Source organism: Oryzias melastigma, linkage group LG15 (assembly GCF_002922805.2).
Source record: "Oryzias melastigma strain HK-1 linkage group LG15, ASM292280v2, whole genome shotgun sequence".
Lineage (NCBI taxonomy): Eukaryota > Metazoa > Chordata > Actinopteri > Beloniformes > Adrianichthyidae > Oryzias > Oryzias melastigma.
Genome location: NC_050526.1, coordinates 21,970,038 through 21,997,338, shown reverse-complemented (window position 1 = coordinate 21,997,338; position 27,301 = coordinate 21,970,038). Strand labels below are relative to the sequence as shown.

The 27,301-nt window shown below is 38.8% G+C and overlaps 1 protein-coding gene across 3 annotated transcripts in view; it reads left to right on the top strand.

Annotated features, from left to right (window-relative positions):
* The window catches only part of zgc:171482 (zinc finger protein), a 94,022-nt gene extending 68,468 nt beyond the window's left edge, over nt 1-25,554 (top strand). For 2 of the 3 annotated variants that reach the window (XM_024297809.2, XM_024297808.2), the window contains exon 7: nt 2,611-4,661. Coding sequence is in view for 2 of the 3 variants with exons in the window: in XM_024297808.2 (XP_024153576.1) it covers nt 2,611-2,632 (22 nt within the window). In the remaining variant the exon portion in view is untranslated. Of the gene's footprint in view, nt 1-2,610; nt 4,662-25,094 lie in introns of those variants that run through there. The other variant, XM_036215489.1, reaches the window with a different exon arrangement.
* The last annotated feature ends 1,747 nt before the right edge of the window (nt 25,555-27,301 follow it).

Below are 27,301 nucleotides of genomic sequence, written 5' to 3'. Positions count from 1 at the left end.
CTCTTGGATTTTTGACCACCTGACAGTTTTTTTGCTGCTCATTTCTGTCAGTTTCTTTTAACCTTTATGCTTCAGCCTCTCAGTAGCTTTAAAATTCCAGGAAAGCTATAATAGGCGTATTAGTGATTGACAGGAGGCACACCAGGTCACCCCTTTGTGGCATCAGGGAGACAAGGAGTGTAATTGTGGTTTTACGAAAGACTGATAATATGCTGAAACTGTCTCAGATAAAGGTGAGGGTGAGAATAACCTGGGTATTAGGTCAGACGACAGGCTGGACGGGAACGTCAGTGAGAGAGATGGAGGCTGAAAGAGGACAAAATACTGACGACTGGAGTCAGACATGTTTTGTTTTTAGGGAGTTTATTGATAATGTATGGGGGAAAGTGTGAAGGTGTGGATGTTTTGGGGTTTATTCTTGTCACTTACCTAAAAAAATATAATATTAACTAAAATAAAAGGTTATATGAAAAAAAAAAAAAAACGTTATTGACTTCCTCTGAGCTCTGGAGTGTAAGCAACACTCAATACTGGTGTTGAGGTGTTGATGTTCGGCTCCTGCAGGTTTTCCTCCTCATGATCACACCTGGTTCGGACTGATAATCAGCACAGCTGCTTTGGGTTTCTAATGAGGCCCTGTGGTGTATTCAGGTTCACGGTTTCTGTGCCCTCGTGCTGTAGTTTATGATTTCAACAACTACCAAGAGCGCTATCAGATAGACAACAGCTGGGAATCTAAAAACAGAAACTGAGGGCAGAGCTCCAAAAACTGACAAGAGTAAACTCGTGACAGGAATCTGTCACAGAAAACTGAAGCTGAATGATAATTAAATCCTACTTTTAACTAGTGCTGGGTGATATGGAAAAGAATGTATATCATGATATAAAATATTTTATATCACGATACCGATATATTTCATGATATACGACAATAAAGTATATTTAACCTATTCTCTGAAAAATGTCATAGCTTACTTTTCTGATTATTTTAAGTAATAGATAACTGAATAGTTACAAATGAGAAAAAAACATTTATCATAAATCAAAGGAGAACAGATTTGGCTGATATAAGGCAGCCTTCACATTTGTTTCAAAAATCAAAGATATTTTAACTGAAGTAGTAAAAAAAAAAATGTGAGTATCAAGACGGAGTTTCACATTCTGAGTGTCCTCCACCCGTTGTTTTTTGACATGCTGGCTGTTACAAATAAATCAAGGCTTCCCGACCTCCAGGCCAGGACATGGACCGCACCAGTATCCTAACCCGAACCTTAATCCAGTATCAAACGCTGGTCATGTCCAACAAAAAGACCAGACCCCTGATTAAGTTGGAACAGCCAGCACGTCAAAAAGTCCTGAACCAATACGTCAATATGTGACAACTTGGGAATAAGAATGTGTTCGAAAACCAAAAATTAAACTGGTCCAGCTGCTGACTGAGCCACCAAAAACGAAATTTTAAATAAAAACTTGCAAACCGAACTGGTTCACCTGGACCAGGTAAACAAAGTAGGTCAGCAGGAGGGCACGGGAAGAACACATGGCACCCTGGCAGCATGAAACTAATGTACCTGTTCTATCCCAGAGGAGAAGGATACACACTACCAAAAGTGTGCTCGCCCACTTTTTTCAAAGGCCAACTTGAGAGATGAGTCCTGACAGAGGCAACAGAGTGTAGAGGCTACTGTTTTAACAGCCATTACTGGGATAGGTGCTGACAGCCAGTGTATCATCCCTCTTCTTCTCAGTTCTGTGTGGGGGGTGTCTGCACGTCTGTGCTCCAATTAGGACAGAGTGCAGAGGTGGGGCGGACCATAACGTAGAAATCTGAAAGTTGTGGTGCCACCTAAAGGCCTGGCTCTTGTCAAAATGAAAATTCAGGAAAAAAAAAGTTTTATTTTGAACATTTGATGTTGTTTGTCCTCTAAGATCATGAGATGAAGGACTAAAACATCATAAAGAAAACCGGTAAACTGATATTTATCTAGTAAGTGCTACTATTGCCTATTCTTTATCATCATGTGAGCTACACAAAGATCTGCTGTGGATCAATTAAGATTGTACTATGTTAAAGCCACCATAATTAAAAAAACAACACTTATTGTGGGGAAACTTATCTCTCCGTTTTAATTACATCCTTCTTTCTTCAGTTCCTTTAGGTTTCAGGTGATAAAGCTACACAACAGTCCAACAGAGCCTGTCAACATGACAAACAATCAGGCATTCTAGATAAAGACCGAATCCTGGGCGCTAAACATGAAGGTTTATGCTCCAGTCCGTCTTCTTTGTCTTAATCTGGGGCACAGCCAGATAGCTAGCACAATAGACGGTTGTAATTATGAATGAGACGAGAATATTGGATAATAGTTCCCGTATAAAAGTGCTGTATAGTCGAAAGGGGTTGTTTAGTGCAGCAGGTAATGAAAAACAACAGATGGAGTGTTATTGTATCTCTACAAGGATACAGCTCATTGTCTCATCCATTCTTTGTTTAAGAACATTTCCTCACTAACTGGTTATGACTTTGGCTCTCCCTTTAGGAACAAACAATTGTCCTATCTGGACGGACAGAACGGGACTAACCATTTTGTGTTTCTGTTTTCCCTTCAGCTTAAAGCAACACCAGCAGTAAGAGCATGGAAAGAGGGGATGAAGACGACGAGTTTTGCTGGACTTGTTCAAAAGTGATGCACAAAAACTTTAACGCGTGTGAGTGTGAGGTGCCTTTTCATGGCATCGCAAATATGCACACGAGTAATTGGAGTCATGTTTGTGATTAATTCGACACTCAACTGTCTAAGGACCTTTGGCTGTGTGTTGACATGCGTCTCCTATGTGAACAACAATCCTAACATTGATCTGATGTCAGTGAGTTGCCCACAGTGGTAATGAGTTTTCCAATGATAGTCATAGAGCTGAAGTCATAAAAAAGCTCTGCAACTAGCCGTCCTCCAAGTGCTCTGGCGGTGATCTAAGTCTGGACTGCAGTTTACGCACACGGCTCACTTTCAGACCACTTGAGATCTTCTCAGGCCAAGGGTTTAAACTCCACGGACAAGAAAACCCCAGATGACCTCAACCACTACTGACTGTGTGAGTTTGTTTGACTCCTTTCTGGATTGACAGACCCTGTCACATATTCCACACGTTCAAAACCTGGAGGTTAAAGATAGACTTCTGCTCAAGAGGATCCGAGTAATTCTGTGAATCCTCTTCTATTAAAAACATTCCCACAGCTCCAAATACCGATGTCAGAGGCGATGGAGGAGGCAAAAAACTCTCCAAGGAGGACATGTAGATAATATTTCATTATTTCTAAGGACAGAAGAACACCGTACTTCCCTTTTGATCCATGTAGCAGCCAATGTACCATACAACTGCTATGTAACTCAGTGCATGTAAACGTTGCATTCACTTGCCTTTTTGAAGCCTGTTTGTTGTGCGTTTTGGCTGTAACGCTGCTTTACAGTGACAGCTTCATCATGGATTACAGCACAAGCTTGTAACTGAGTGAGCAGCTCTTGAGCTGGCGTATACATGATTAAAAAAGGGAAAACATTTTTGATACTTAGTTATTAGAGTTGTTACTTTAGTATGACACCTTTATTGTTACTGTCTTCAAAGTATCTGTAAAGTCAAAGGTTTTTCTGGAGTAAAAGTTACAACTCCTCCGATGTTGATTCTTAATCAGCGGGCGGTTCCAACAGCTTTCAGAGCAGGAGGAGGCTCTGAGGACGCTTCCACACAAGGATGTCTACCTTTTCTTGGTTCGAGCTTTAGAAGAATTACACCACAACCCTAAATCATTGGTTAAGTTCTGCTAGATTAGCATTCTTAAAACGCACCAGGGTTCACTTGCAAGCAAACCGAAACTCTCATTTTTTAAGTGTAACATAATTCACACCTCCTGAACTAAAGACCATCCAAATGATACAAACTCAGATGGACACTTTCATTTGTTGTTCCTCCCATCCTATTTTCTCACATGGCAGAAACCATTGAGATGCAGCTGTAGCATTGTTTACAACTACACAAGGACGGTTGAGACCATTGACTGTATGTCCCTTGTGCTATCCTAGATATGTTGACATTGGGAGTTGGGTCATATAGAAACCACTTGACAGTGCACTGAACTTTTCTTTTTCATTGATGTTCACTGGTGTCCATAGCAGACATGAAATCCTGTCCACCTTCGTCCACGTTTATCAAGGGAGGGATAGCAGGGTGGGGTCATCTGGACCCCATAAAGAGAGAACAAGGGATATGAGAGCTGGACCCATAGAAAATGGCCTCCTTCTGGCTCCAACGAAATTAAGTCAATATAGTCGCCATTTTTTGCGATATGGACGCGGCCGTGTTGGAGCCAGATGACAGTAGGCAGTGATTGGTTAGAGTAGGTCGAGTCAGCATTTCTATGGCAACCACTCTAGTCAGTCAGGAGTGAGCTTGTTGGAAGGCCACGCCCTTATCACTTTAAAATGGGCTCAGGAAAATCTGGAAATCAAACATTGTAAATGTTGGACGTGGGGTCCACTACATACTTTTATTGAGGCATCTGATTGGCCAGTTTCTAACTTGAATAATTTTCTATGAAGAAAAAATATGACAAAGAAAACTCGAGAGCAGGAATGGTTATTCTGACAAATATCACGACTAGCTGTTTATTTTTACACTGAAATCAATAGGATTTTGGCTTCTTAAAGCCAGTGGACACTTCTGGTGGTGGGGGGTGGGGGGAGACTCAGTCCAGTCCAATTCTCATATACAGTCAATGGTTGAGACTGAAGAGAACCAACACACGTTCACTCCCATCTCGTCACATATTGTTTGGTTAAGGACCCCTCCGCGTCACTTTTTGACGTTTTAGGTGTCCTCAACTCCTTGATACGCGCAGCTGGATGTGGTACCATTCGCAAACTCATACTCGGAACATTGCCGGTACCGGTACCCTAATACGGTACTGATATCCTAATCTTAGCCGAGCACCGGACACGGTACGGGACGTGGTATGGGATATAATACCAGACGACCTGGACCCTGGTACCGTGGTAGGGTTAGGGTACCGGTACGCGGACTGGACCGGTACCAGTTTGCGGCCTGGAGGTTGGGGACCCGTGATTTAATGGGAACAGCCACCACATCGAAAAACAACGACTTGGGGACACCCGAAACGTCAAAAAGTGATGCGGAGGCTCCTTAACCACAAGTCAACATGTGAGGAGTTGGGAATGAGAATGTGTTGAGAGAACAGAACTCCTGCACTGAAAACTGAAAGGATGGCTCAGGACCAAGCATCAACGAGAGTTAAGAAAGAGATAAGCAAAGCAAACGTCTTTTGCTTCTTGTTGTTTCGCCTCCTTGGGCTTAAACTCTTCATTTCACAGTTGTTTAATTCACAGTGACTAAAAAAGGCCAACTCTTCACCTTAGTGAAAATGCTGTTTTGTCTCAAAGCATATATGTATGAGCAATGGTTTTTAATGCAATCATGTTGTAATATTACCAACCATTTAATATGGACTTTGAATAGTTCAACAATGCAAAAAGTGCTATGATGTGTTATGTGTAAATAAGTAGTAGCTGCAGGTGAACTTTAGATAAAAACCTCTTTAAACACAAGACGTCGAGCTGCGCTGAACCACAGATGATCATCTTCTTGTGCATATTTCAGAAAAATACATTTTTTCTGGCACTAAGATGGTTGAACTCTTATGTGATGGGTTATAATTTGAATGTATATAATTTGGTAAAATAGATTATTGTTAAAAAAGGACCAAAATCTAGCAAATGAAAGTTTTCACATTCGCAGAGAAAAGATATTTTGAAAAAAAAAATGCATGCAGCTTTAATTTAAATAAAACAAATTGCTGAATTATATTACCTTTTTTTAAAAGCTGAAACAAAATTTAAAAAATGAAATTAATTTGATGCTTTTGATTGAAATCACATCTGGATGAGCAGTGACTTATCTCTGCACTGGCATTTTCACAATAAAACTGTCTGTGTGTCCGTGTTGGAGCCTGTGCAAAGAATGACTGAGTCTCATATTTGAACTGATGCTATATAATATATGACAGAGATTTATCTATGGTAGTAACCGTGTGATACGATGCTTGCTGTGGATGTCTGTATGTGAAGCTGTCACCTTGTCAGCTGTGAGCACATTTGTAAACACCTGATGATGAATACAATGAAAACAACATTTTATTTTCTCTCTTAAACTCCAGACTTGCGTTTTTCTTGTGTGTTGATGTTAATTTATTTCATTTTTTTAATGCTTTTTGAACTATTTTTAAAATAATTGTTTAAAATTAAAAATTTTTGTTGCTATTTTAATAAAAGTGAATTAATAACTCAGTCAAAATGTTCTTATTTTACTTTTTGTTTAGGAGGTTCATGTATGAAATCAGGGTTTTAAACCTGAGATCACCTTGCCCTCCCCAGCAACCCACCCCCCAGGAGATCTCGGTTTCTGTTGTTATGGTAACAGCATCCCCGTGGGTTAGTAAGCAGTCGGATGCATCAGTTTAAAATCCCCAGTGGCAGCGTGACTACACACATGGGCAGCAAACGTCCTATTTAGTCACAAATGTGCATCTGTCTCTATCAAAAGGAATAAAAAGGTAAATAAAAAATTGGAATAAAACACATTACTTTCCTTGATTTTGCCAAAAAAACTGACAAAATAAATGATTTGTTCATTTAAACGTGATATTATATGCGAAAGATTTTTTTCCAGGAAGTTGTGACATAAATTTATACATCCAGTGAAAAGGTGAGTACACCATTTTCGTAATGTGACAAATTCCTCTGACCTAAATCAGCCAAAGGTCACATTGTTTTTATAAACTGCAACACACTGACATGGATTTCACAGGTAAAACCAGAAGCAAATTCAAGAAGTAGTAGAAAAATAAATCTGCAAAGAAGCTCAATGTTTCACTATTTTAAGTTTATTATAAATATTAAGTGGCAAACTGCTTTACATCAACTCTTTTGTTTTGTGTGTTTTGCAGTTGCCCTCTAAACTTTTACCTCATCAGAATTCATCTTCCTTTTTTGCAATATAGTCTAAATAGTGTTAGAAATATCTCATTTTTAATCATTTTAATTGTACTGGTGTATTTTTCTTTTATGCTCTTTATAAGAGCAGCAGCTTTCTGAAAAATGTTCACTCTTGTTGGTTGAAACATCGTTTCCAGTAACTAGTTGTGCTCAGAGCCAGTTTGCTCAGAGGTCACTGTCTTTAGAAGCCTCACAAAATTTTTCACTTTTATTCCTCATTCTACCTTTTGTTTTTGAGGTAGCTATAAACAACAATAGTAAATGGATGACTGAAATATAATAAAACACACATTGTATGGCACATGCACCAAGGGTCAAGGTATTCCAACTTAAGTCATGAATGAGAAAAACTGTTCCCTTTTCAGATAAAAGACTCTATTGTAAGCTGTATTTCTCGCTAAGCACACACTTTTGGATTCTCTGATCTCATTTGTGCAGATTTGTCCCAGTGTGGTGCATACTCATACAGCCCGGTTGTCCGCTCCACACCCTGCTCAGTTCTGCTCTTTCTACCAATGGAATTATAATCATTCTGTAAATTATTTGTGTTTGTAAAAGGATGTAAATGAATTTTGCATCGGTAAATGAAACATCTGTTGAAATAACTGCAGGTGCAGAATAATTTTGTGTTCTTTGCACTATTAATTGGTATTTGTGTTAAAAAAAATGTGTTCTACGATTTCAAAAACACGTTCTGTCAGAACACCACAAACACATTAACTCTTTGTGCTACCCAAGGCATGTTTACACTACAAGTGGGGTCATCTAGACCCCACAAGACAGCGCACAGAACTTTTTTTTTTTTTTTTTTTTTAAGGATTTTTTTTCACTGGTGTCCATGGCAGACATAAAATCCTGTCCACCTTTGTCATGGGAGGGGTTATACATTAATATAAGGGTGGGGTCATCTGGACTCTGGACCCCATAAAGTAGCACAAAGGAAACACACTTTTTCTAAGTTCTCACAGATCCACAGACACAAACCCAAGTTAAGACCTTAGATTTATCACAGATATATTTCATTTGAACTTATCAATCAATTGGCTCATTTTTTTTCTGTCAGCAGCCAATCAGCTTGACCCTGTGATGGACTCAAGCATCTTGGATAGGCTCCAGCAACCCCTGTAACCCTGCACAGGGGATGGATGGATGGAAAAATGGGAATTAGATGTTGAACTTAGTTGCTGGTAACAATAGACTACAATAGACTTAAACATTTTTAGATATTTTCTTGTCATAAAAGTCTGCAAAAAGCAAAGAACACCCAACGTAAAAGAGCTACAACTCATAAATTCTGACCTAAGGTAATGGCACCATTTCTTAAAATGAGTGGAAATGAAGAGCTAAAGATGTGGAGGAAAACTCCTCTTCAGTTTGAAGCAGAAGAGTGGATATTTTAGTGAAAGGACTTGAAAATCAGACTTGAGTCCGACTTAAGATTCCACGCAGAGACCTGAGATTTCAAAGACTTGAATCTTACCTCTTGAGAACATTGTTTATTTATTTATTCATATTTTTCAGCTACAGGACATCTCTTTTATATCTAAATCTGGAGCATACAGGACTCCATGCTACTTTGTCCTTATAAGTTATTCAATACAATACTAATTTTAACTGTAAATTTAACCACTTGAGATTAATTTAAAATTAATTGCATTGATTTCAGTCTTGACTTACAAAAAGTGACTTGTAAGCTTTTCGAATACATGTACATTAAATATTTGGCTTTAACAACCAAATACATTTTCCAAGTTAAAGAAATGTTCTCTTTTCCTCATCTATATTCTCCTCTAAAAAACAAAAAACTGCAAAGCTTTTGCCATCATTTCTGCAGTCTCAAAGCTAAATATTCCACACAAATTCCACCGTCTGTGTTCTGTTTCTGCTCCAAACCCTCCTTAAATAAGTGAGCACAACAACTTTACAGATGAGAACAGCGATTCTCCCCAGAAATGTTCCCAAAAACGCGTTATCATCTTTCTTGTAATGTCTGTGCTATAAAAGCCACTTTGTGTACAATAAAACCGAAACAAAAACAATCTAAGTAGTGGGACGAAACAGACACAAACAGGAGACGCTGTGAACCCATAATGGCCCGTCGTATTCAACAGAAAATGAGCTGCATAAAAAATGAAGGTTAGTATTATGTCATTTCCACAAGTCGGTGGGTGTAAGAATACAGGACTGCCACCCCACTTAGCTCGCTCATCCATATTTATGACCCTATCACTGCGACCCCTGCTCTGCTGGGATCTGATCTTGAAAAAGGTAATTTTTAATGTCTTCCAGTTTGATTTCCTCACCCCCTTCATTTAAAGCTGCCTCATTGTAGTATTTTTATTTTACGGTGTATTAGCTTTAGTAATTACAGCTGTGTAATCATAAAAAGACGTTGAGTGAGTCACTGATCGTACCCTGTAATGGAGCAGATTGGATGTTCGGGTTCCCTCTGTGTGACCCTGCACCATCATTATGAGAGGCATTTGCTGGAAATGTCAGGACACAGATATGGGATGTCTTTAGTTGGTATTTTAAAGGACAAATGTAGCACTGGGGTCACAAGCTGCTTTCTTTTATTCCTTTAGATTAGATTAATGAAACTGTCAACAGTGAGTCATAACTCAATAAATAATAGGATTTCAGGGAGAAGTTGCACCTGAATGTAAAATTATTTTCTCAGAGTATTTATAGTCAGAAAATCAGATGTTTTTTTAGATACAGTTGAGACTGATATAAAGTCTGCTCCTTCACTGTGTCACATGCTGTATCTGCATGCTCCAATATGGCTGTCAGCAGTGGTGATGTGACCCCACACCGCCCTGCAGGAACAGATTTCCTCTCAGCTGCTCCGCTCGGTGCAGCAGGCTGCTCGTCGTTAGAGCCCGTCAGAGCTTCCTTGTCAAAAGTGATTGTTGTCATCACAATATTGACCCCACAGCCTCGACTGACATTCGGAGAGGGGGAACTGAATACATTTGCATCAAACACCAAAGCTCTGAAACTGGGATAATTACTGATGTGACATCATGACATAATAGATGAGTTTCTGTGTTTGTGACTGTGGTTCCAGCTGGACCTGTTTCAACAAGAAAGAAGGTTTTTGTCAGAATGGATTATGGGGGGGGGGGGTCATTTCTTCTTCCATGATCCATAAAATCAGTTCCATAAAAATGAGTCATCACACGTAATTGTCCAATAAATCACAATTTTGATCATATCAGTCTTGGAAAATTGAATAAGAAACCAAGAGTTTATACACATACATATGATTTACATTTTCTGATCATCTGAAGGTGATGTTTTATCAAAAAATGTTACTTAAAGAAAATAAAATTGCTATATTTTAACATTGATAATGGAAGACATGTAATTAAAAATTGAGCCTAAAATTGTATTTGAATCGTATTCGATTGCATGGCCAAGCTAAAAAAACAAACAAACAAAAAACATCTATCTCTGTTAGTGTCCAGGGGGCGGGGCCAAATGTGAAGTTCGGGTTACAGTTTGGGGACCCCTGTTGTAGACTATTAGATCCATGTTCTTTTTCCCCCTCCAAGCTGACATTTTGCTTTACTCGCCGTTTTTGTAGCTCTGGTGATGTTAATCTGCAGTAATGAAGCTAGCAGGAGAGCATGTAAACGGAGAGCTCTCAGTAATGGGTGACAGGAAGAGGGGTTGCTCCAAGTCAACAGTCCCGTCCACAACTTGGGGGTGAATTTCTAAGGAACTATTGCTGCTCTGTAGAAACTATGTCTTAGAAAGCAACTGTTTTTTTTTTTTTTAATTTGGCTAAAAATTGTATAATCATCATCAAAAGACGACTGGAAACGCTTTTAAAGTAGCTCAAAGTTGGTCTTTTATGTATTTTTTACTTAAATGAAAGCAATGTAAGGGATGTTTTATTATTTTTACAGTTACTTGTTGGATCTCGATTGGTCAAATCCTCTATAAACACACTACAATAAGTATATTTGTGGAAACTAAGTGGAAACGCTTACCAGAATTAACTGGACCGAATCGCTCAGTGGAAACAAGGCTTTAGGTTCAATATTCAAGTACAAATATAAATATAAAAATAGGACAAGAATTGTTCTGATTTTCATTTAATTTACAGATTTTGCGTTATTGTATTTCCAATTCACGTTCAAATGTGTTTAACAGAAAGCAGTTACTAAATTATTGGTTGAAATTGCAGGAATTTATTAATTTCACCACGAAAACTTCTCTCACTTTGTAGAGGAAATAATTGAAAAAATTAATTTAATTCATTCATAAATGTGTTACTTCTAATGTTAAAAACTGTACACCAATGAAAAGTTTGAGCTCAATCTGGTTTTGTAGATAAAAAAAAAAATTTCCGAGCGATGAAATTACCTTTCAGTGGAATTCTTCCCTCCATTTCATGGCTAAATAAAACAGCGTTTTATTCCAGAAGAACATTTTCATGTTTCAAGGTAATAGAAAGCTGTTGCCTGCTGCCTGCCAAGTTCAGTAAAAGCTTTTTGCTGTCGCTGCTCAACATCTGGCCACAGGGGCGTTAATTAAACCTCTGATTTGATTCAATCTGCAATTCAAATCCGCTCCAGCACAGTCTGTGTGTGGAAAAATCAAAAGCTATATGTGCCAGATTAGTTTCTTATTACCTATTTCTATTTTTTACATATTTGACATGCATGCAAATGTGTTTGTGATGAATTTGCTGAGTGCAATGCCCTTGAAATTTAAAAGAAGCTCACTCTACATAGAAAAAAACCCTTGGCAGAGAGAATTTTATGACAAATTATCACTTTTCATTAGAATATGATAGATACATTTACTAGAATTCAGCAAAATCTGCTTAACCGTTTTCATTTTAAAGATTAACCATTTACCAAAGCTTGTTAATTTATTTCGTTGCACCATATTAACCAGAGAAAAAGGCGAAAATGTCTCTAAAGAGGTCTCCCCGATCACCTACATATTACAGAAATGGGGCCAGTAATGCAGCATTTGGGCTAATACTGTATGTATCTGTGCCTCAGCTCAGGAGGGGGAAACCGGTGTGATAAGCCTGTCTGCCAGCTGACAGCTACATCTGATGGTTCCCCTCTGTTACTGCTGTCATCTCAACATCCCGCTCCCAGTCTGCAGAGCTCACCCCAACCCGGGATCTAAATATGCTACCAGCATGGAGGCGCACGCGCGCACCCTGACACACTTATGAGAAGCCTGTCTCCAGCTAAGAATTGGGTTGTCAAAGGTAATCGCCTGCTACTCTGGTGCTTTATGTCCCTGTTGGGCAGCCATCCAATCGGGCTCACATGTAATATAGGAGGAATCAATAACTTTATACGGTGGCATGTTTGGGCTAAAATGTTATTTACTGTTTTTAGGAAGAGGAGTTTCAGCTCTGTATTCATTTACATTAAAGTATAGAGAAAGTATAAAGAAAAAGATACTTTTCCATCAATTGTGCATCTTTTTTGTGCTTATGTTAGCAATATTTTGCTGCTTTACTTTCATTTGTTGAATACATTTTGATGTGGGAAAAGAATCTTCATGAGGCAGAGTCTAGATGGCCTAAAATTGACCAAAAGTGCAGAAAAATCACATCTATAAATTGTAAATTAAATTTCAAAATGTGGTTCATCAGAGTAAAATTGTCACAGCTCTTCTTATATTCATTTAATCGATTGTACTATTATATATTTAGCAAATGGTTTGATATTGATAAGAAATATACGTGTGAAAGGGATAAAAAAATAAGAAGTAATATATCTCTATGTGGTACAATATGCGAAAAAAAATTGTTTGACATAAACTATGTTTGCTAAGATAAAGTTAATTTTCATTCGACAAAATTGCTGTCTTTCCCTGTTTTGGAGAGTATTTTTACTACTTTTTTTTCCTCCTCAATGCTCATGGGTTGTATTTTTTCCCTGATTTTCCCATGATTTCCCAAAATAGAAATTGTGTTTATTACTTTATTACGTTTAGTACCTTCAGCCACCAGGGTACATCCTTTAAAACTGAAATGCAACACACAGTTTCACTAATGAAAAAATGTATATTAAACTTGCGTCAGATTAAAAAAAAAAAAAAAAAAAAAAATCAGATTTTAATTTCTACTTCTAAACTCAAATCCAAAACTTTTCTTCTATTGGAAAATACTCCTTTTTTTCCTTGTGTTTTGTAGTAACACGTGAAAAAAACTTCCACCTAAAGCTGCATCTTTATCACTATGGGGCTACGTAATTTATATATACTTTCAAAATCAACTTGTGTACGATTATGTTCATTCATCACTATAAACAACTCCAAAGCTCTATTTTAATTCGTTCACGCATTTCTGTGAAATCCTCTAAAAACCTGCACACTCAACAGAAGCCCCTCCCATACCCACAAAAACGAGCGGGCCCTCACGATATGATGTCACAAATTGAGAACATCCCTTTTCAGGAAGTGCCAGCACCGCCCCCAGGCTAACACAAACTGTCCGCTAGCTTCCGGTGATCATCTAGATTGGCGAGCTCCCCCGGCTCATGCACAGTCGTGCCGACACTGGCTGACTGTTATATTTGTGTTGTGAGTTAGTTTAGCGATGACCAAGAAACGCTCATTCAATTCAGCGTTTAAACTTTGTGCGGTGATAAACGCCAAAGAACATTGTGGTGAGGAATCTGCACAACATCTAACCCTAGAACACTTTCGCTATAAAAAGTTACACCACCACTTCTGTCGGGTAATTTTTACCTGATATATGAAGCTCAACAAACTTGATAAATTAGAGTAGTTTTCTTTTCTTTTCAACTGTGGTTTATGCAACAAAATGGAAAATAAAAACAGAGGAAGATCCTTAAAACATGCTTGAAAATTACTGGAAAACTTAGGAATTTGAGAACAAAAAATGATACTAGAGACTTGGCCTTTGGTCCATCCATTCCTGGGACATGTATGACTTTACCCATGACACTCAGAAAAATATTGAAAATCATGTTAACTCTGGTGAAAATATTCCTGCGATAGTGTTCTAGGGTTAAGGTGGATCCTTAAGTATCTAAGAGCGGGACAAGCCGACGGGATATTTGTAAGACATTGCAGGAAGGAAGCAAACAGTGAATTAGGAGAACTGATTTGAATGTAGATTATTGAGCAAAGACGGAAAGGTGGGCATGTCTCCAGAAAAATGACCCGCGTGAAAGCAAAGGGGATTTTTGATACGGTGAAACATTCACGACCAGTGCTATTTAGAACCTAATATAATTTTTTCATCATTTTATAAATTCTAGTGTTTTTGTCTGCATTTTATAATCGAATTTCACAGTAAAATGAACCCATCATAATTCTGTTTGAGCCATATTTTTGGAATACATAGTATGGACATTCATTTTTGAAAAAAATTGGATGTTTGTTTCGTGAATAAAATGCAGAAACGCCGTCGAGGCCGGCTCTAAGCTGACGTCATGAAATGGGCGGCACCCGCAAGGAGCGAAAGATGAAGCATCAGAGAAAAAAAAATGCTATTGACAGTTTCAGTAAAGCAAAAATACATTGAAATCCAGAAAACAATTTAACTACATCTTCAAATAAAAGCAGAATCTGTCTGTCATTTAGCAGTTAGAGACATTTTTCTCTGTATGTGTGATTGAACAAAAGCCCATCAGGGTTCAGTTTAAAAACTACACAAAAAATATCTGTATGCACGAATAAAAACAATCTATATTTGGCACATAATTTCCTTAGAAAGTTCCAATCTGCAGCCAATGGTAGTTTATTTTTCTTCAATAAAAATAAAAAAAATAAAGCATTTCTCTATTTTTCACCAGTTGTGTGCTTTGGGAGTATTCCCGGCGACTCGCATGTTCAGTTTGAGACAAACAAAGTCAACATGTTCATGTTTTATTTTGTACGCTGCCTATGACTGCAGGGAGTAGATTCTACCCCCTGAAGTGGTTTCTCCTTTTTAATAAGTCAAATGTGGTCGAGACACCGCTGCTTCACAAGCCTTTCTTTTAATTCACACCCAAGATGGAGCAATTAAAAGCTTTTTTTAAAAGGCAATAATGGACGGCACAAAGATGTGAGAAGAGAAAGACTCAGGTGCAGATAAAAATAAATGTACCATGTGCTGATTGGTCCAGACAAAAGAGAATTTATCATGTATTCCTCAGAAATAGTGGCATTAAAACCCCAATTTGAATCTTTAAGCTGCTATTTTTTCTATCTGTACATTGATTGTGATGCATTTTTAAATTATTTTTAATACTTGAGTTGGACTATTTAAAAGTTTCCATGTTCTTTGAGTGTGAAAATGCAAATTAGAACTACTCTGTTTAGTCTCTCGTGTCCTCTGATCTACACATAGATGGATTGGATGAACCCTCCCTGATATCCGCCACTGCTTCTCTGGAATGTCATTTCAAAGCCTCTAATTCAAACAAGTCCTTTTCCCTTTCACTCTGACTGCTCAGAGTGTTTGCTCTGCAGGACTGTGGGGGGGCTGCATGCTGTGCGCATTGACCGCTCCATTCCAGCAGGTACTCCAAACGCCTGACCTTGAGTTGGTCTCCTTCTGGGACCGGAGCCTGCGTGGCTTCTTTCTTGTTTTTCCCAACAAGTGGACACAAATGTGAAGTGGAGCCAGACAGAACACAGCAGAGACACACACAGCTGCAGATACACTGAGCTGAAGTGACAGGAGTTCACTTAGGTGATCCTTCAACCAACACAACACAAGTAAACAGTTAAAAATGCATCCCAACTATCCTATTTTAGAATAATTTATTAAACTTCAGTCTTTAAAGTCTCTTATTAACTCCATGAAAAAGGTCTGAGGGGTTGGATGTTTTGGAATGATAAGTCTGTTAAGCTATGTTACCAAATCCCTTAGCAAACTTAGCCTTCTGCATTCAAAACTCTCACATTCACACGTTGCTACGCAAGTTTTTTTGGACTAAAAAAAAAAAATCATGAAAAGTTTTAAATCATCCCCAAATGAGAAAAAAAAGGCGTGGAGTGTCTCCATCTTGGTCAACATCCCTGCATTTTGTACCAGTTGCTGGCATTTCAGGCTGTTCTGGTTCACACCAATTTTAAGTGCCTTACACAAGTCCAGCCAAGAACTTATAAATATGTGAACAGCCTTTTTCCAGGTCTCCCTTATTTATTAATGGCTTCACTTTAACTAAATGACAGGGCTGAAAAAAGCCAGCTTTAACAACCAACTCCATCTGTTTCTCTACTTTCATGGAGCTGTTAAATCTTACTCCTTAATTAGTTTATTTAGGTTCACAGTGTTGAATTATTTGATGAATGGTCAACTCTAATGACCAATTTGGGGAAAACACATCCAGTTTACCACCATTCTGTTATGTTTAGTGTCTTTTAAAGGCCCATTCTGATAAAAATGGAGTTATTTTGTGTTTTTAGCACGTTCTTCTGACATTTTTCTGACAATGGGGGACATTTATAATGGAAATTAAGCTTAAATTTGTATTTCTGACTATTTCTTTATTTAAATCATTGTTAATCAGGAGCAGATGAAAAAATGCAGTTGGAAAAAGATTGTGTCGTAGAAAATTGTGCATCTGTCAATCTGTGAATCTTGTGGTCTGCGATCCACTTGCAGACGTATAGATCCAAGTATGTCTTCGTTTTCCCCGTCTGAGATGACATCTGGCTCAATACTGTCCTGATAGCTCATAATGTTTGTCATTTTTATTGCAATGGCAATGTTAGATTGGAGGTGTGATGGGCTGTAAGCTAGCAGGAGACTGTAAACAGAAAACTCAGTTATGCATGATGGGAAAGGGGGGCGGCAACGGTCCCATCCACGACTAGGAGTTGACTTTCTAATGAACTACTGCTGCGCTGCAGACACTTTGTCCTAGAAAACAACATTTTTTTTAAAAAAAACTTTGGCTAGAAATGGCATAATCATAATTAAAAAACTACTGGGGGCACTTTAATCTAAAGATGATCTTCATAAATAAGAATAAAGGGAATATTGGAGAAGTCCAAACTGAGCAATCAGCATGGAAGCAGTGCTGTTGAACAACCTAACATATTGACTACAATTTAAAAAAAAAAAGAATAAATTGGACCAGGATGTAAGCCTTGAGGGACCCAGAAGTCAGAGTTGGAAGTTGTTTCCACGGAGACTGATTGACTGAGGCAGACGGGTGATGAGTAGAATGATCACCAGTGTCAGAAGCTGCATTCAGATCCAGCATCAGGGACAGAAATTGTTTATTAGAATCCACTGACAAGAGAAAATCCTTTTGAACTTTGCAGACTCAGTGCCCTGTCTTGATCTAAAGCCAGATAGAAATGTATCCAAAAGAACACAATCTTCTCAAAACGACTACAGCTAAATAAAACATTTTCCCTCTAAAATCCTGCATAAGGGAACAGCTTTAGTGAGCAGGCATGTGGAGAAAAACACACATGGCTTTCTGACAGATTGCACTAGTCCAGGGGTCGGCAACCCAAAGTGTTGAAAGAGCCACTTTGGACCTATACAATAAAAACCAAATGTGTCTGGAGCCGCATAATTGAAACAGTTTCTAAAAGTCGTACACTGTAAGTATCACATGGGGAATGTATCGAAGAAATGATTATTTCTCCTACTGCGTGTCCTCGTGTCATATAAGCTATATTTTTGGTCTCATGACAAGTTGGCGAGACATTGCAGCGTCAAAATTATCTAACAAAAGCTGAATGGCCTCATAATGAACATTTGAGCTTTTATTTTGACATCCCTCAATGTCACAACGAGAGGGGGTCCTGATCAGTCTCTCCCTCATTCTCACTCCAGGTGCAGGAAGAATTCAAACATAACAGGACAAAATCATAAATGTTCAACAAATGTTCAACAGTCAGACAACAAAACACATTGACGAAAACACAAACTTAAATCCAATTCCAGTCAGACAGACAGAAGAATGGGTAACCCACAATTCCTTGCGCTGCCAGACCGACAACAAGCCCATCGAAGTCTGAGACCATCACTACAATATGAATGAATTACAGTTTGTTTCATTGCTTTGATGAAATTAAAGAAATGCAATAAAGAAATACGATTTTTGATGTCATTTTTATTTAGAGGATTTGAAAAAAAACACAAAAATGTAACGTGCACCTTTAAGGTGCTTCCACACTGGCCGCGTCAATCAACACTTTCAATGAAGAGTCAATATAAGCGCGTGCACACCTAAATTCCTGCCCTCCAAGTCTGGAGCGCGCGTGAGTCTTATAGTCAGACATTTAAAAGGACAGAGTTGTGAAAACAAAAGTCTTCAGAAAGATTTGGGGGATTTTCAACACTTTTACTTTCGGTTCTCCCTGTTGTAGATGCAGATGAGCGCTAATGAACAGTAAAAATACAATAGAAGGAGAATCTCCTCCCCGCCACGCACCGCACGCGGCCGGTGGATGAGACCTGCACATCGCCGCGCTCAGCAGGTGGTATCCACACCGGAGCAGCGCGGTCACGCACGCAGTGGCGGGAGGAGATTCTTCTTCTATTCTTCTTCTACTGTTCATTAGCGCTCATCTCATCTTGGTGTCATATTAACCTGACCGGACACAAACCGTAATGATTCATTTCTCCTTCGTGATCACGTTTGGTACTTCTGTGCTTTGAAGCAGACTCCGCCCACAAGCAGCTCCCGTGCTGAATCTTCAATCCGGTTCAAGATTTCCACGCACAGTCACAGGTCTGAGCTGCCGCGACTGTCTGACTAGTGACTAGTCAGAAGTGGAAGACTGGAAAAAAACAGGGAACTATTTCTGAAATATAGAGACATGCACATTTTCTTGGCAGTTATCAGTGCAGAGTGTTTTCTGTTTAAATACGGAAATTTTTAGGGTAACTTTCAGATGCATTTTGTAATTCACTTCACAAGTTCAAGTCCTTAAAAGTTGCATGAAATGAATAATTAAGCTTTGAAATGTCTGAACCCTCTTCAACCCTGGAACAATGCATGTCTTTGCTAAGCAGAAGCTCCAGGAGTCTTGGCCTTAATCAGACACTGTTGTAAAAGTGAACAGGATGGGAAGGGGGTTTATGCAAAGTCATTATAACACTAAAACTCACTTAGCCTTCATTAAAGGAGAAAAAAGTGGGGAGATGGCAAGCAAGCCCGTCTTTTGTTGATGGAAAATGTAAAAGGCCAGAAAGTTAACTAGCTGGAGCTCTCCGCGGAGAGAGATAGATTGAGTAATCTTTTGGGTCACAAACCAGAGTGCTGCTGTCATCACAAAGACGGCGAGGAGAGGAAACACTGCGAGAGTTTAGAAACTGTTCATCCATCTCAGATCTCCAGGATGGATGATGTAATTAATCCTAAAGCCATGTTCACACCGCCCTCTGTAACGCATGTTCAAGTGGCCACGTGGCCACTTCCAATCCGAATTGCTTCCCTAACCCTACAGCTTCTCCATATCCCGACATTTAGCCCTCCAAGCAGAGATGGAAAAATAGTGATCTATGTCCAAATCCCTTCACTACTCACTATATAGTGCATTCACCAATTCGTATGCTTTCCGAATCTACAATTACAAAATCGGATTTCCTGGAAATTTCCCAGAAATCTTTGCCAAAAGGTAGCGTGCATGGATGCTTACTACATTAGCGTATATAGACCATAATGCATTGCTGCTGTACAATTTTAGTGAAAAAATAACATTAAATTGATTTTTTTTTATCATCAAAACCCAGTGGATGTAGTAAAATGTTCATATTGATTCGAATTTCACTTTGTGAAATCACTACGTCATATAAAGCATTTAGAAAAACAAAATGAAAGTAGTGAGCATGTCTGAATTCATTTTAAAATGCAGAGCACTATATAGTCCTGCACTACATATTTTCTTAGTAATTAGGGATTAGGGTGGGAATTTGGACATAGCAACAGTCTTCAAATTCAGATGTAACCACCGTTTGATGACAGCATCATTAGTTGCCTGTCATCTATGTTAAGGTGTAGCTGCTAGTGCTCGGAAAATGAGCAACAATGTTGGTTTTATAACTTTAAAAAGTCATGCTAAAGCAAAAACTCAATACTTACATTCAAGTGCAAACTTAAGCTCCTCCTTAAAATCACTTTCAGACATCACTACAGCTTCAAATGCCCCTACGATTGGAGCAATAGGGAGGAGCCAGAGGGGTAGAGAAGCAATTTGGATTTAGCCTATGTTAACACACTTAAATGTGTGTTTAGGGTTTCCACGTTCAAAACTCTCACGTTAAACCAGGTCAAACTTTGACCAATCAGGGATTTGTAAATGGTAGTGACAGAAGAATGGATGACCTTCATTTTCATTCACTAAAGTGCCAACCATTTAAAAATTGTCCATGGAGGAAAAATCAAATATTGCAATTTGTGCCCATCAAGAATTATATTACACCAAGGACGAATCCAAATTCTTCCCTTCTCCCTATCCCTTCATTTGAACACGCATTGTCCGATAAGCGGAGGGATCCAGAGCCTTCTGTCCTGACGGAGTTCAGCTGTGCCATGAAGAAGCGTTCTTCTTGTTGGTGCGCTCTAAAGCCCAAAAGTTAACATTTAAATGCAAGTTATGACTTTTTGTTTTAGCATGTACTTTTGAAAGTTATAAAACCCCTGTTTTTATGTATATTTGAGCACTGGAAGTTCCGCGCTAACATAGCTGACCTACAACTGTTGGTGATGTCATCATGGAAGTGACATTTGAGTACAGATTTTCCCACAACTCTCCGTTTGGAGGGCTACATGTATGAGTGGAGAGAAGTGAAGAATTCAGATTGGGCCCAAGTCTGTTATATTTCAGAATAGAGTTGTGAAATAAATAGCATTTGAGCAATATTTGCACCGCTTCAACATTTTGCACCAAGCTTCTCGCAACTGTAGGAAGTGAGAATGCTCTACTAAACAGTGGAAAAGGATAAGGAAGCCTTACCCTGTTTCTCCACTGTGAATATCATGAGCTAAATGTGTGTTTAAGAATGCACTTTTAGCATGTTCTTGAATGTCTGGTGTGAGCGTAGCTTAATATCTATCATTGGGTGACATTAGATACTTTTATAAAGTAAGTCACAAGAAGTAAAAGACATGCGTTAAGAATGAAATGAAATCACAAATCTGAAAACTTTCTAATTAATATTTTAAAACTGTCAAAAGGTTTTCTAAAATGGACAGGTTGACTGTGACCATTGCCAGCTTAAACAGAAAAATCTTCCAAAAACATGCAGAATGTCAAATACAAACTCTGTGCAAAACTCAGAAAAGTCACTCTGACCTTGCAGCTCCATCAGACTTCTACGAGATTACATGTCTGACTGACTTTAAAATCTCCCATAAGGCTGAATCACTGTGGCTTTTAACTATTTTAACTATTCTTTGCACCAAAGCTGTTGTAAAACAGGTAATCAAGGGAGCGTTTACGTGATTGCACCCTCTTTCCTTCACACAAACTGCTAATTGTGAGCATCTTTTACCAATCAGGCAGTTCACTTACAAATAACTGCCTGCCAAAGCGCCGTAAACACACATATTTATGCGAAAGCAAACAGAGAAGCTTGTTGCCTTGAGTTTGCAAATATTATTGAAAATTTGCCAGGAAAAAAATCTTAATCAATTTAATTCTCAACTCAATTAGGATTCGGATCACACGGCTGTGGTCAATGACATTAAAACTGTAAAAGTGACAGGTAATAGAGGGCAGATGGATGAGCGGCGCAACTGTGGGGGATACGACCCGACAAATAGCAGCTCAAAGTGAGTCTCTGATTAGGAAACGAGAATGTGTGTTTTTTTTTTCTTTTGCATTTCAGTCTTCGCCACACACAGTTTTTCTATTAGATGACAGATGACACGCTTCCTACCCTGCAAACTGCAGATATCAGTCAGCGCTCGATGCACCGCCTTCCTCCCTCTCCATCTGGCTACTGCCTCATCCTAATTTTACCACCTTCCCACCGCGACCACCCCCACGTACATCCATACATTTCTCTGTCAGCGTGACTCCTTCTCCATCGCTAGCCAGGTATGTTAATGAACTTAATCGAATTGTCGCCTCGGGGGGGAAACAGCAAAACTTTCTCCAAGTTCTCATTTAATTTCACCTTAATTCAATCAGCACTTCTCCACTCTCCTGCATTCTGTCGGTTTAATTGAGTGCATGAATACAGCTAAGCTGTGTGAATGATTCTTCTTTTTTTTTTTTTTTTTTTTTTGTAAACCCAGCACTGCTTTCCCAGCAGTTTTGCAGAAATATTCATGTTAGCTCCACTCGCTCTGCTGTGAGGAGAAATGTTGGACAGTAGTCGTTGTACATTTACATTCTTGTTATCTCGCAGTTGTTAATACCCCCCCTCCCTCCAAGAAGGTCACTAAAGTGTTGGCAAGGACTGCTCTTAAAGGCAGACTAAGACATTACTTTTGACAGAGGAAGTTCATGCTGTATAGCTGCTATCAAGATGTGGGATGTTTTAAATTGGACAAAATTGGCCAGCAGTGAGATGGACCGGGCGTCAGATGTTTGCACTGAGATGGCTGCAGTTTTCACCACATTTCTGGCATACTTTGCCAGAAAAGACCACTGAGATTAGCTGGCCTTGATAAAATTTTAATCACTAGAGGCTCAGAGGCGCTGGACATGGCGGGAGTGGGGTTGTGTGCAGTAAATAGGTCTGTGGAAACTGTGGACGTTTGGGTAGAGCTGAAATAAATAGAATCTATTTGTTTAAACTGTCAAGACTGGAGCAGTTCTGCTTCTCTGACATTTGAAATGTACATTTTTGTCATCAAGTTACTTTATTATAGTAAATTATTACTATACTGGACTATGATGTGTGCACATTATAAAAAGGCTGCATTTTTACTGCACAGTGAGAATAGAATAGAATAGAATAGAACTTTTAATGTGTGGCACCTTGTTTGACCAAGGTCATTTTGAGGCGCCATGTAAATCAAATAAACTTAAACTTAATTTAGCATCAATCCAGAGTGCTTTAGTAAATATAAATATATACACACTATACATTGTAAAATAAATAGTAGTGGGAGGTATCAACATTTATTTACATGTTTGTAAAATTGACTGTTAAACGTGGTGACTCAGTCCATGTGTTATTGTTGTGTGTGAGAATGCAGTCCATCATTGTTGTGTGTGTATTGTATTGTATTGTGTGGTCCCTCACTATATTGCCATTTTTTAAGATCAATTTTGAATGTTTTTTTAAAAAAATTTTATCGCTGTTACTTCCATAAATAACCCGCAATAGGTGAAACCTGCATGGAAGGATTATAGATGTTTTAAAGACTAAAACTCCTGCAGTTCAAGCCTAAATTTTAAAATAATTGCAGTATTATATCATGAAAAAACAAAGTTTTGATCGCAGTATAGATTTTGATAAATTATAGAGGCTGAATATATTTACTAGGGCTTACAGGAGACAAGGCAGATGAGATTGATTGACAAGGTCAACAGCCAATCAGGGTGCAGAACACAACACAGTGTTAAAAAAAATGAAAAAAAAAAGCATTCAAAACACCAGAGAAATAAATCTGTAAAACAGTGAGAACTTCCAATATACACTGTAAAAATTGAAATGTTAGATCAATCAACAAATGTTCTGTAATTTGTTACATTTAGAAATATTAGTTTTATCAAATAAAAACAATAATTGAGTAGACCATCAACTCAATTTTTTTTATTTGATGAAAACTCATAGTTTTAAATCTAACAAATTGCAGAAATGTTGTTAGTGGATCCAACATTTCACTTTTTTCAGTGTAGTGTAGCTGTACATTGCTTTGTGTTCTGCATCACGATTAGCTTCAGACCATGTCAGTCATTCTGCATGCAGAGTCACCTGTATAGAATGAGTTCATTTTGACAAATATTAATGACTCTTTGATCTTGAGTAGACTTTGATTTTTTATTCCAAAATACAGACGTTTTTATTTCACTACAAAGGTTTGAACTTCATGAGTCTACATCCCATTTTATATTCCATTGTTATGATTCATTTTATTGAGTTTTTTATTTTATCTTATTTTTTTATTTTAATGATGTATTTATTTATCATAATTTCTTGTATTGTATCTGCTCATTTAACTTTATTAAAATGTTATATGTTTTTACTGTTCTTTTTTCTCTCCTTATGCTTGTTTTACATTTTGTTTCTAACTTTATGTCTTTATAGAGAGACAATTTTACCATCAGTCCAAAGACAGCAGATGAAAAATGAAAAATAGCTCTCGAGCTAACTCTGGTGCATTGGCAGGAATGCTTTTCAATGTGCAATGTCCCTGTCAAATAAATGAATAAATAAAAAATGTTAAGCAAAATGTGTTCTGTTTCCTGATTGGCTGTAAACCTTGTCAATCATTCTCCTCTGTGCCACCATGTACAGAATGCGTTCAAGTACATAATTAAGTCTGTAATACTGAACTTGTTTTTCTATGAAGATTTGAACTTTATGAGTTGAAACAAGAAAAAAAGAAGTATGAAAATGGTATTGTCTGGGAAACGTGTATAAAGTGTGTCGTGAGGAGTTTAAAACTCTAAAACCTTTATTGTTTTCACCTTTATTTTTGGAATGTAACTTCCACAATATAGGAAGGAAGAATGATTTATTTTTTTTTTGTTATTAAAATGATTTACTACATTAAGTTATATGATAAAATGCTGCATTATTACTGCATGATAACAGTTATAGTAATATATTTATGCTCTAACATCCCATTACCTCATCAGAGTGTGGCGGTATTGTTAGACCGTATTTCAACAGTACTGTGCATTGCTATCAATTTCTTAAATTGTAGCTGTCATTATGCATCATATCATATCTTACTAACAACCAGTGGGTCATAGCGTAGGCTTGGCTGCTATAAAGACATAGTTTTTTTGTTTTTTTTTCGTAGCTCATTATTTATTGCCAGACCATGGTGTCAAACCATGACGTTTACTCTGGGAGTGTGGAACCTCATGACTATTGAAGTTAACTGTTAGCAAAAAGTTTTATAAATAACCCTTTCCATGTCTGTTTTTCCCTGACAGCAACCTTCCTCATCTCCAGATCGTCTGAATCGGAATGCCAGCATTGTCAATCACATCCGCACCTCCCCGCTGGTGCCACCGCAGGAACTCTTCTAATGAGGCACAGCTTAACTTTGTGCCCCTAAACGGCGCTTCGGAGATTCTGCTACTGCATTCATGCGGAGAAACAAAACGCATAAACATTGGAGCTGGTTGGTTAATAAAGAACTTTTTGTGTAACAATAACGCTGTCGATTTGTAGCCTCGACTACTGCGGCTAAAAGGAATTGAGGAAGTGTGAGATGGAGAGGCAGCTCTGAGACCGATGCATATTGCAGCCTCACTGAGGAGCAAGGTTTCTGAGAATTAGCTGCCACAGTGGCATTCCCAGATACACACAGTCAAAGAGGATTAACTGCTGCATTGTCAAACCTGCCTTCTATTTTTTCCCCTTCCCTGATCTTTCGCACAAACACGCCCGCACGCGCACACATGCACGCCGCCCTGCCATAAAACGGAATCTCAAGGTGGTCGATCAAACATTTAATTTTCCTCCAGTGCTGACAAAGGCGTCTCACCAGTGAGCAGAGACAAGCCGCTTTATCGACTGGCGTCCAGAGGGCCTCAGCAGCTATAATAGCAGCAATAAGTGAGTGGCCCAGTCAATAGACTTTCTATTAGTGGACTGCTCCCTCAGCTCCAAACTAGCACACGTGGTGAGGTTAAGAGAAAGAGAAGGAAAGAGCAACTCGGGAGCTCCATGAAGGTCGGGAAAGAGCAGCAAATCCCTGCGGGAAATGTCGTTGCGTCAGGGTGAGTATGTTTGGGAGGAACGACCAGGTTGGGATCGATGGAAGGAATAAATAGGCAGTGACACCAAGCTGAGATATTGGAGACTCCACTGATCGCAAATGCATGTAAAACACACAGATTACTGTGGTGTTGACACACCAGTAAAGAATAAAAGGAACACACACACACATTCTGTGTGTCCATACATTTAAATTTGAACGCTGCAAGGCCTCGCTGACCTTGATCACGACTCCTCAAGGCAAACTTCAGCTGATCTAAATGAGCTGCAAGGTAGTCGTCTAGCTGCGCTCTAACAGTGGGAGTAATGACCAAGGCAAACACCCTCATTCATCTTTAAGGATCTCACATAATAGCACCTTTCATTAAATTAATAACGCTGTGCTGCATAAAGAGACAAAGATTCATGTGACAGCTCATGAGAGAGAAGGTCTAACAGCAAAGCAGCAGTGACAGTCAGATCTTCGGCTATGGTAATACCATTTCAAAACACACATATTATAGTAATACCGTCTCAAAACAAATATATTACATTTTAATAAAATTTTGACAATAAATGTAACTCAATTGTGTAGCTTTGCGCTATAGTAGTACAACTGCAGCAAAAGCGAAGCTTTGGAGGTCATCCAGCAGCTCATTCTTTCCACTTGGCTTTTGGTACTTTGTATATACAAAACATGTATTCTTGTTTGAGCAAAAATTGCAGCCATCAAAGAGGAATACAACCGAAAAAGAAGAGAGAACCTTTGGCACTTTCTTCTGCTAAAAACCAATCAATGGGTTTCATGGTGTGATGACAGTACCGGTCTAGCCATTCTGTTCCATTTTTCAATTAACCTACAACCAACCATACATAGTACTGTTCAATACAATTTAATGGAGACGCTCAAAATACCAGACTGGACCGTACCATACCAGACCGTACCATACCGGACCGGACAGTACCATACCAGATCGTACCATACCAGACCGTACCGTACCAGACCAGACAGTACTATACCAGACCGGACCCTACCAGACAGTACCCTACCAGATCATACCATACCAGACTGTACCATACCATACCATACCAGACCAGACAGTACTATACCAGACCGTACTATACCAGACCGTACCCTACCAGACCGTACCCTACCAGATCGTACCCTACCAGACCGTACCATACCGGATCGTACCATACCAGACCGGACAGTTCCCTACCAGACCGTACCATACCAGACCGTACCATACCAGACCGTACCATACCAGACCGTACCCTACCAGACTGTACCATACCAGACCGTACCATACTGGACCGTACCCTACCAGACCGTACCATACAAGACCGGACAGTTCCCTACCAGACCGTACCCTACCAGATCGTACCATACCAGACCGTGCCCTACCAGACCGTGCCCTACCAGATCGTACCATACCAG